The sequence below is a fragment of the Fonticula alba genome (genome assembly GCF_000388065.1).
Source record: "Fonticula alba strain ATCC 38817 unplaced genomic scaffold supercont2.19, whole genome shotgun sequence".
NCBI lineage: Eukaryota > Rotosphaerida > Fonticulaceae > Fonticula > Fonticula alba.
This window is the reverse complement of record NW_009242989.1, coordinates 11,527-21,649: the sequence shown is the minus strand read 5'-3', so window position 1 is coordinate 21,649 and position 10,123 is coordinate 11,527. Positions and strand designations below refer to the sequence as shown.

General features: G+C 74.1%; 3 protein-coding genes across 3 annotated transcripts in view; 1 reads left to right on the top strand and 2 right to left on the bottom strand.

The window, feature by feature from the left end:
* H696_06118 (hypothetical protein) overlaps positions 1-1,074 on the bottom strand; it is a gene marked incomplete at both ends in the record, with an annotated part of 4,599 nt that extends 3,525 nt beyond the window's left edge. Inside the window, 3 exons of the mRNA XM_009499878.1 lie at positions 73-295; positions 418-770; positions 838-1,074. Of these exons, the coding sequence (XP_009498153.1) occupies positions 73-295; positions 418-770; positions 838-1,074 (813 nt within the window). The remainder of the gene's footprint in view (positions 1-72; positions 296-417; positions 771-837) is intronic.
* A 1,397-nt stretch (positions 1,075-2,471) lies between these two features.
* Positions 2,472-3,079, bottom strand: H696_06117 (hypothetical protein; the record flags this gene model as incomplete). Its single annotated transcript, XM_009499877.1, has 3 exons — positions 2,472-2,537; positions 2,603-2,850; positions 2,959-3,079. The coding sequence occupies 3 exons, from the start codon at positions 3,077-3,079 to the stop codon at positions 2,472-2,474; spliced, it is 435 nt and encodes a 144-aa protein (XP_009498152.1).
* A 1,159-nt stretch (positions 3,080-4,238) lies between these two features.
* The window catches only part of H696_06116 (hypothetical protein), a gene marked incomplete at its 3' end in the record, with an annotated part of 9,680 nt that continues 3,795 nt past the window's right edge, over positions 4,239-10,123 (top strand). The window contains exons 1-2 of the mRNA XM_009499876.1: positions 4,239-5,759; positions 6,156-10,083. Of these exons, the coding sequence (XP_009498151.1) occupies positions 4,283-5,759; positions 6,156-10,083 (5,405 nt within the window). The 5' untranslated portion in view covers positions 4,239-4,282. The remainder of the gene's footprint in view (positions 5,760-6,155; positions 10,084-10,123) is intronic.

Genomic DNA, 10,123 nt, shown 5'->3' with positions numbered 1-10,123 from the left:
GGGGGGCAGGACGCGTGAGCGGGCGACACACACCGGCCAGAGGGGGGATGCCCGCGGGGCGGGGGAACGCACGTGCCCGGCATGGAGCGGGGCGCCGGCCAGCTCGCGCTGCACGCGCGCCTGGTCGTGCTGCTCGAAGGGCTCATCGGTCTCCAGCCAAACGACCCCCAGCACCGGGGGCGGGTCGCACACGACCAGCGGCATCGGGCGCCCGTGCTGCCGAAGCCCCAGCGAGGAGAAGAGCCGCGGACTGGCCCGCAGCGCCAGCCCGGGGACCGTCGGCCGGTGGCAGATCCTGGGACACCGGGCCAGGGGGGGCCGGGCGGCCGGGGGAAGGGCCGAGCGAGAAGCAGGCGAGGCGTCAGTCGGCGGCCGGGGGAGGGGGGGACCCAGGCGCAGGGCCGGCGTCGGGCGTACCGGATGTGGAACACCCGCTCCTGGTGCCTGGCGTAGAAGGGGCCCTCCGGGGCGTCGGGCCGGTGGGCGGCCAGCGCCCGGGCCACCTGGCCACCGGCCGGCGCGAAGAGCACATCCAGGCTGCCGAGGGACAGGTGCATGGCATTCAGGATGACATGCTGCTCCGGGGCATGCCCCAGCAGCCCGGACAGGGACACCACCACCGGCGCGTCGAGGAGCTGCACCTCCGGCCCGGCGGCCAGGATGACCTGCGTCGACTTGTCGATGGCCCCGTCGGGCAGGCTGGCCCCGTCGACCCGGAGGTCGGTCACGAGCAGAGCCAGCTCCACACTCCCGATGGCCAGGTGGAGGGTCTGCCCCGTCGGGGGAGTGTTAGAAGCAGGGGAGGCGGGGGCATGGCGCGCGGACACACAGACACACCTGGGACACCTGCAGCAGGGACTCGCCGCCGGAGCACGCCCCCAGGGCGGCATTCGCCACCGCGGCGTAGGGGACCACCCGCGGGCTGCCGGCCGGCCGGGCCAGCGACACCGCGAAGCAGGCCGTCGTCAGGGCCACGGCCGGGGGCTTTTGCGCCGCCGGCGCTGGCGCCTCGCCGGTGGCCGGCACGCACGGCCGTGGCCCGGCCGCCTCTGCGTCTCCACTGCATGCGGACATTGCCAAGTCGGGGATGGGAAAAAAGGCCGGCCCGGCGATCAGAGTGCGAACCACCGAGGGAACGCGGATGAGCGAGGGAGAGAGAGCGGGGGGGGGGGAGAGAAGATGGCAGGCAAGGGAGGGGGAGGGGGGGGGGGTCATGTGCCGGGACGTGCCGCGCGGCCCGGGGTCCTGGCTGAAAGGCCGTCCGCCCGGCTTGCGGGGTGCGCACGCCGGGCGCGCGGCCGTGCCGGGCGAAGCGGCGGGACGCCGCGCAGGGGCCAGACGGCGCGGCGCGCGGGGGGGGGGTAGGGATCCGACCTGGCCGGGCGCTCCCTTTGGCCTGTTTGGGGGCCAGATCTCCCGGCGGCCCGGCCGGGCCGGGGGAGCCAGACGCCCAGCGGGGGATGCCATCTTCCGATGTGGCCCCCTGCCGCCGTGCGATTGGCCGGCGCCGGGGGCGGCTGTTGGCCAAAGTGCTACGGGTCACATGCCGATGGATTGGTCGCAAAATAGTCGTGCTGGTATTGCGGAATGGGCGTCTGCCCGGCGCTCGGTGGCACGCCACCGGGCGGCCCTGGGCGCCCGCCCGGCGGAGGTGCCCCAGCCGAGGCTGTCGCCGAGTGTGGGCACACCTGCTCGCGAGGCAGGGCAGCGGCCGGGACCGGCTCGGAGAGGGTGGCCCGGCCGCGATGGCGTGCGGGGCACACGCGACCGGCCAACGGGCGGCGCGCGTGCCCGGGGCGCGGGCCAGGCGCCGGAGCTCAGGGTTCGGGGGGGGCAGGATCGCGGCCATGCGGCGAACTCGAAGCACAGACGGCGCCCGGCTGGGGCCCTGCCGGGTGCGTGCACGGCACCTCCGGCCGGGAGGTGTGCCCTTCGGTGTGTGGGGCGACCGCGTGCGTGCCCGGGTCGCGGCGCGAGTCGGCCCATGCCCCGGGAGGCTGTCCTCCGGGCGGCATGGGGGCCGGGGAGGACATGAGGCGGGAGCCCGCCCAAGCCGGCCCTCTCCGCCGGGATCCGGCCGGGCGGCAGCCGGCCCACCTCCGTGCCCGGGTCGCGTTTCGGGGCCTGGCCAGGGCACTCGCCGATGCGCCTCGGCCGATGTGCGCGCACCGGCGTGCAACTTCATGTGCCCTGGCGCCGAGCCGGGACACCGGCAAAAAAAAAACGAGTGGCAATGATGCGGCGCCGCTGGCGGAGATATGTGCGCCATCTCCGAGGGCGCCGGCAGCGCGGCCCGGCATGCCTGGATTTCCTGCCCTGGCGAGCCCGGCCCGGACAGGGGCGGCCGGCGTGCGGGGAAGGCGCCCTGCTGGCGGGGGGCATCCCCCCGGGCCAGAGGCTGAGAGCCCCCGGGGCGCGGCCGCGGAGGTCCGGTCGCATGCTCGAGGCATGCTCGCCTCGACGCCCCTCGGCTACGGGGGCCCGCGCGAGGAGCCCGTGTCCACGCGACCGCGGCCGGGGCCACCGGCAGGCCCGTGCTGCGAGGCGACGCGCATCGGCCGTTCGCCACGTCCGCCGGGCGGCCGCCCGCGGGCAAGCACACCGCGCCGGCCGTGTGGCGCCGGGTGCCAGGCGCGCGGAGGGCCGGGCGGAAGGGCCCGCGGGCCGGGTGCCGCGTGCTCGGGGCCTGTGGCCAGCTGGCCCGGAGACCGGCGCCCCCCGGGCCGAGGGCCCGCCAGCCGGCCAGGAGGCAGGGGTCCCGCATCCGGCGTCGGGCCTCCATCGCGGAGCTGCCCGGCGCCGCCATCCTGATGAGGCGGTGGGCCGGGGGCGTGGCGATGGGGTGCGGCCCTGCGGCGGGTGGGCCGCCACGTCTCGGGCCTCGGGCGCGCGCTGAGCACCGCTGCGTGGCGGCCGGCGCGCAGCACGCGCCCGATCGACCTCCGGTCCGGGGGGGACCACCGGCGGAGGAGCCCTCGCAGGCATCGGGGCCCCCGTCGGCGTCCCCTGGCAGCGAGCGGTCCAGCGAGGAGCCCCGGGGGCCGGGAAGAGGTCGCCCGGCTGCTGGTCCCCCGGGCATGGGGGCGCACCGGACCCGGCCGCACGAGCCCCGCCCACCGCGCCTCGCCTCGTTGCGGGGCCGCGCGCCGAGACCGGGAGCAGGGGGGGGGGGCGTGCAAGCGACTCGGCCCGCAGGGCGGCCGGGCAACGAGGGGCGAAAGGGCGCAGCGAGGAGCCAGGGAGGAGGGACGGAGGGGACCACCCCTGCCGGGGCCGGGGGCCCGCGGTGGTGGCCCCGGCTGGCGGATCGCCGAGGACCCCGCGCGGTGCGCGCCAAGGGGGACCCCATGCCCGGGGCCATGTTCCCGCAAAAAAGGGGCACATAATAATGCCCGAAAACACAGACACGCCGCCGGTCGCCAAGGACACCCCGCAGGCCACCGGGGCCGGTCCCATCGCGCCCGGCACACGGCCCGAGAAGGCGCCCGGGCGCCACACGTCCCCCGCCCGATCGTCCGCGCCTCGCGGCACGCGGGATTCTCGTGCTGCCGGCAGGCGCCCGTGCGCGATCGTTGGCACTCCGCACGAAGGCAGGTCGTCCACCCAACTCCGGCGGCTGCCAAGAGCGGGCGCCGGGCGCTCCGGGGGGGGGGGGTTGCCGGTGTCGGCCGGCTGGTGCAACAGGGCGGCCCGGGACCAGGCCGCCGGGGGAGCGCGGCGAGAGCATGCGCCGCACGTGCGGCCCAGGGCCAGGGGCCCTTTTCTTCCGGGGGCTACAACCCGGCCGGCTATGGTTATGGCCCGGTCGCGGCCCCGCGCCAAGGGGGGGCCTATTTCCGGGCGCGTCCGGAGCCCCCCCTCGGCCCCCCGGGCCCGGCCCCGGGCCGGCCGGCATGTGCGCGCACATGCTGCCAGGGCGCGCGGTCCAATGGTGGCCACAAGTTCCGAGGCCCCGGGCCGGCCTCAGGGCACGGGTTCGGCGTCGGCACCAGCCCCGACGCCGGTGTTGCTATTCTCCCGGCTGCCGTGCTTGTTGCTGCCATTATTGTTGTTGTTTTTGGTGCCAGCCCCGCGGCCCCCCCCCCCCCCCTGGCACTTGACCGGGCCCGCCGCCCAAGTGCCACGGCGGTCGATGCGCGCTGGGCATGGGCAGCGGCAACACCGCCCTCTCCCCTCCGCCCTCAGCCTCGCGTCCCTCCCCGCCCCACCCTTTCCCCTCCCCCCTCTCCCCCTCTCCCCCCCCTCTCTCTCTCTCCCCCCGCCCCCCTCAGCCTCGACCAGGATGTCGGGGCACCCCGGCGGTCGGTGCTGGCCATTGGCCCTCCTGGTGCTGGTCCTGCTGTCGGCCTTGCGGCCCGTGGCCGGCGCCGCGCCGAGCTTCCACACGGTCTGGCTGCTTGGCAGCGAGCTGTCCCCGACCCGGCAGGCGGACATTGTCTTTTGCGACTTCTTCACCCAGCGGTACCAGATGACTGGCATGGCGGATGGCTTTGACGACCTCTTTTACTCGTGGTCCCACTACTCGGTCAAGACGGCGCCCGGGGGCAAGCGCCGGGGGGACTTCTCCGGCGCGCGCCCGGTGCGCTTCATCGCCGGCGATTTGCGCCAGCCCACCTGCCTGTATGGGTACCCCTTCGTGTCGGCCGGGCCCGGGGCCTGGCCCCTCTATGCGGGACTTGTGTCCAACATCCCGATGGTCTTCGCGTCGGCCGTGGCCACGAGCTCCGAGATCTTCCTGCTCAATCGGGACATTTTGTTCAGCATCAACATGCAAGGGCAGAGCCCCATCTTGGTCTTCGACCAGGCGTCCCCCCCGCGCATCCAGCCGTTCGTGGCCAGCATCCACCACGATGAGCTGGGACTGATGCTGCCGGTGGTCGACTTGCCGGACAAGCATTTTGTGAACATCGGCTTGGTGGGCCAGAAGTTGCTGACGGCCACCGACCTGGACGCCGACGGCCTGGTGGACGCGGTGCTGGTGGCCGCCTCGGATGCCCTCCACCCGACCGGCCCGCAGTCGGTCTACTGGCTGTCCAACATCGGCCGGTCCTTTACCAGCGCCGGCGGCCTGCCGGACCTGTCGCTGCTGTACCGGCTGCCGGCCGGCTTCCGCGCCGGGAAAATTGTCGTCGGCGACTTCGACGGCGACGGCCGCGCCTCGGACCTGGCCGTGGTGTCCGGCGCCGGGTCCACCGCCCCGGAGCAGGTGATCTTCCTGCTGACGTCGGACCTGGCGGCCCCGGTGCACCTGCTGCTGGCCGACATGGTCGTTGGTGATTTGGCCCTGGCCTCGGTGGCCGTGGACCAGCGGCAGCCGAAGATCGCCCGCGCGCCCGGGCTCGCGGCCCCGGGCCGTGACAGCCTGCTGGTGGCCCACGGCAGCCGGGTGTGGCTGGTGCCGGGGCCGGTGCGGCCGGCCGGCGGCCGGCCATCGGACCTCGGCCTGCTGGAGGCCCACGGGGCCGGCCTGCTGCCGGACTTCCCCACCCACTCGGACGTCTGGTGGTCGGTGGCCACCGGGGACTTCGACGGGGATGGCCATCTGGACGTGGCCCTGGCCCACGGGTCCATGGGCGGGCAGGTGCTGCTCCTGTCGCAGGTGGCCGCCTCGCCGAACTGCCTGTGCGGCCCGGGCGCCCGCTGCCTCCATGGGGGCTTCTTCGAGCAGCCCACCTGCCAGTGTCTGGACCCGAATGTGGACCCGGGCACGGACTTCGCCCCGTGCGAGTTCTGCCGGCCGGGCTTCTTCAATGACAATGGTGCGTACAAGTGCCCGGCCCACACGTGCGGGGCTTGCCCTTCTTCCCGGGGCCGGGGCTGCCCGTGCTCCCGGCCGGGAATCGGCTCCTGACACCGGAATATGCTCCCCCCCCCCCCTGCCCCCGGGTTTCCTGTGACGTTGGTTATGATGCGCGCCCGCCTGTGGGCATCTGCCCTCGACGCCGGGGTGCGCCTCGCCGGCATGCGTGCATCCTCTCCCCGTGTCCCCCGGCTGCGTGCGCATGTGCGAACGCACATCGGCCCGGCGCTCGCCCCTGCCCCCACGCCGGTGGACATGCGCCCCACGGCCGCGCGCGCGCGCGCGCCTCCCCCACATATGCCCACGCGGCCACGCCCGATGCCCCTGCCACGCCTCGTCCATGGGACACGTGCAGGGGAAAATGCCGCCCCAAGCTGCCGGGCTTGCCACGCGTCGTGTGCCTCCTGCACGGGCGCCGGGCCCGGGGACTGCACCTCCTGCCCCGGCGGGGCCCTCCTGCAGGGCGGCACATGCGCCGGGTCGGCCGGGCCGGAGGTCATCGCCAGGCTGGTGCCCCCCTCGGATGGGGTGCTGTATGAGGCCATCCCCGTGGAGCCGTTCCCGCTTTTCGACCTGAGCGTCACCCTGGCCTGGCCCGCGTGGGAGCATGTGCCGGATGGGATCCACACTACCATGGCCGAGGGCAACCTGCGTTCCAACATCCATTTCGATACCTCCCCCGCGCCGGAGGAGGTGCATCTGTTCTCCGGGCACTCGCTGGTCGGGCGGGTGTCCTTCCAGGAGGACCCCCTCCGGGGGTGGTACCTGGCCAAGGGGCAGCCCTTCGGCAACATCTCCTGCCAGACGCTGGTCAAGTACAACGAAAAGATCGCCACGATCTATGGCGGCGGGGATTTGATGACCTGCGCCGAGGCCAACTCCGCCGGCCGGTGCTCCAGGCTGCAGCAGCATTTCGGCATGGGCTTGGATTTCATGAGCCTGGGCCGGGTGGTCGGCGAGGCGTCCAGCCCGGATGCCGTGGTGCGGGTCGTCCGCGGGACCTACTTTGGCGCTCGGCTGATCACCAACAGCACGCTGGTGTCCGTGCACTGGGCGGCCATGGACAACGACTTCGGCATCGAGACCATGGTGGTGCTGAGCACCCTGTCGCAGCCGGTGGAGTTCGCCCGGGCGGCGGCCACCGGCCGCCGGTGCCAGCTGCTCTGGTACCCCTTCCAGCCGATTGACTCGTTCCACCTGTCGGCCCTGCCGGGGGAGGTCCTCCTGGCGGACCTGCCGTGCGGGCAGCTGGTGCCGGTTCTGGCGCCGGCCGGCCAGCGGCCGGGGTTCCTGCTGGTGCCGGAGCGGCCCGACCCCGGCACCGGGGCCGTGATGCTGCTCCTGCGGAATGTGGCCACCGGGGCCCGGCACCGGCCGGACCTCCTGCCCCCGGTGCCGGTGCTGACCATGGGGGATCTGGGCCACGCGCCGGGGGCCCCGGTCCCCGGGCCGCTGGTGGCCGCCTCCGACCCGCTGCTCATGGCCCCGGGCCGGGCGCGGGTCTTCCTCTGGACCGGCAGCTGGCTGCACGTGGTGGATGTGCACTTTGACGGGGCCGCCGGCGGGGAGCCCGGCCGGCGCAGCCACACGGTCCGCGTGGACCACCAGCCGGCCGTCCCGTGGGATTCCCTCTCCTTCTTCCACGGCGGGCCGATCATCATGCTGGCGCTGAGTGTCAATCCCGAGGACCAGCACTCGGCCGTGGTCCTGATCAACCCGGCCAGCATGGCTGGGACCCTCTTCCAGCAGGGCAGCCCGACCAATGGCTGCGGCTGCGGCATGGTCGGGCACTGCACCCCGCCCGGCGCCTGGGGCGGGGAGCTCGTCTCCTCGCAGTCCCTGCCGCCGGAGCCGGGGGCCCCCTCCACGGCCAGCAACGAGGGCACCTTCCGGCCGACCAACCTGCGCACGGCCGACCTGTGCCAGTGCACCGAAGGCCGGGGCATGCCGGCGGCCGATCCGCGCCATGGGCTGTGCGTGGCATGCGAGCCGGAGTCCGGGTCCGGGCCCGGGCCGGCCGGCAGCTCGTCCGGCGCCTCCACCTGCATGGCCTGCCCCTTTGCCGGGTGCCTGGTGTGTCTGGAGCTCCGGTGCGACGAGTGCCAGCCGGGGCTGGTGCTGACCGAGTCCGGCCGGTGCGCGGCCTGGTGCGACGCGCCGGATGCGCCGGTGCTGGCCGGGCGCCAGTGCCAGACGCCCGACCTGGCCGACGGCTGGGTCCCGGCCCTGCACATCCCCCTGCACCCGGCCTGGGCCAGCATGGAAGCCCGGCAGGTGGCCCCGCTGCGGGTGATGCACTCGTCCGAGGGCCACGCGGCGCCGATGCTGGCCGCCGGGCAGTTCCTGCACCTGTCGCGCACCCGGCCGGAGGATGGCCAGTCCGAGGAGTGGCTGGTGTCGGCGGCGCAACTGCTGCCGGATGCCCGGCCGTCCGAGACCCGGGCCCTTCGGCTGGCCGACGCCATGGCCACCATGTGGGGCCTGTGCACTGCCTCCGCCTCCGCCTCCGCCGCCGCCGGTGTCGGCGTCTCCGGCCACCAGACCCCCGGGCCGCTGGGGCTGGCTCTGGGCATGGGTGGCTCGGCCCCGGGGGCGGCCCTCCGGGCCGGGCCGTCGGCCAGCCACTCGGCCAGCCACTCGGCCTCGACGCCGGGGCTCACCTGGGACCTGGTGCCGACGGTTCTGTTGCCGGCCCTGCCGCGGGCCCTGCCGCTGCCCTGGTTCGAGGACCTGAAGCAGGCGCCCCCCTCCGGGGCGTGGGGCCCGGACTGGGCGCCCACCCCGGGCCCCTACCCGCCCGGGCTGACCAAGCAAGTTCTCAGCCACGTGGACGGGCTCACGCCGATGCTCCTGACCATTGAGGCTGGGCCGCTCCCCGACTTGGGGGTAGGCTCGCCGCCGCCGAGTTTCCTCTGCGACATCGGTGGCCAGCCGATGGCCATTCTCTCGCACATCCGCATGGTCGGTTTCATCAATGTCCTGTCCGCCGAGACGATTGTCGACCTCATGAGCCTGTGTGCCGTGAATGCCCTGCCCTTGGGGTACCCGGCGGAGGAGCTCTTCTTCGAGCCTGCCACCATGTCCAGCGGGATCTTCAACAATTCCATTCGGCTGGTGCGCGTGCCGGCCGGGGCACCGCCGGAAGAGTGGCAGCGCGTCATCCTGACCATCCCCTTGCTGTTGGGCGCGCTGCCGGTGAGTTTCGGCAAATGCACATGGGTCTCGGCGCATTTGCCCTTCTCCGGGCAGGAAGCCCTGCCACGGCGCCTGTACATCGCTCCCAGCATGGTCATCAGTATCACCTTTGAGGCCCTGCATTTGGAGGCCGCCAGCGACCTGGCTCCCGGGCTGCCGGCCGACAGGCCGGGCATTCTTCTGGCCCTGAATGGCGGCTCCTGCATGTGGCTGCTGGACCCGGACGACCGGCACATCACCAGCACCAGCGTCACCTATATGCCTGACGATGAGACCATCGAGCTGGGCCTCCTGCGTAATGACGGCCAACCGGACAGTGTCGTGCTCATGGGCTTTGAGTGTCTCTTGCAGCGTGTCTGCTCGACGATGTTCCAGGCGGCTGGCGCGGAGCCGGCCCTCGGCCGGGGCACCGCCGCCGGCAGTGGCACCCGCAATGGCTATGGCTGCCCCATGGTCGTCCTCGAGCGTGACCCCATCGAGGAGGACGCCTTCCTGCAGGCGCACGACCTGGATGGCGACCTGCTGATGGACTATGTGCTGCATTACCGGGCCTCCGGCCGGGTGGTGGCCTACATGGCGCAGGACAACACCCGGGAGTCCTTCCGCCGGGTGGTCATCCTTCCGGGCCGGGTGGCGGCCGCCACCGGCGGCAGCCTCCCCCCGCCGCCGGACATCCTGGTGGCCGACGTCGACCAGGACGGCCACATGGACGTGGTGGTGGTGGACCGGTCGGCCGACGGCCGCGAGGCCAGCCTCACGGTGTACGGCCGGGCCGACCAGACCGAGGCCTGGTGCCCGCCCAGGGCCGAGTTCGACCCGGTGGCCGGCCGGTGCGCCTGCCCCGGGGCTGGGCGCTTCATCAACCCGGCGACCGACGAGTGCCAGTGCGTTGAGCACGCGGTGCCGGCCGGGCCGGGCGCCGTGGACTGCATTTGCCCGGTCGGCATGCAGGCCGCCCTGTCGGCGTGCGTCTGCCAGCCGGGGCTGCTCCCGGTGGCGGACGAGGCCACCGGCCGGGCCATCTCGCCGCCCCGGTGCGAGGCCTGCCATGGCAGCTGTGCGGCCTGCTCGGCCACCCGGCCGGGGCTGTGCGCCGGCTGCCCGGCCGGGCGCCTGCTCCAGGCCGGC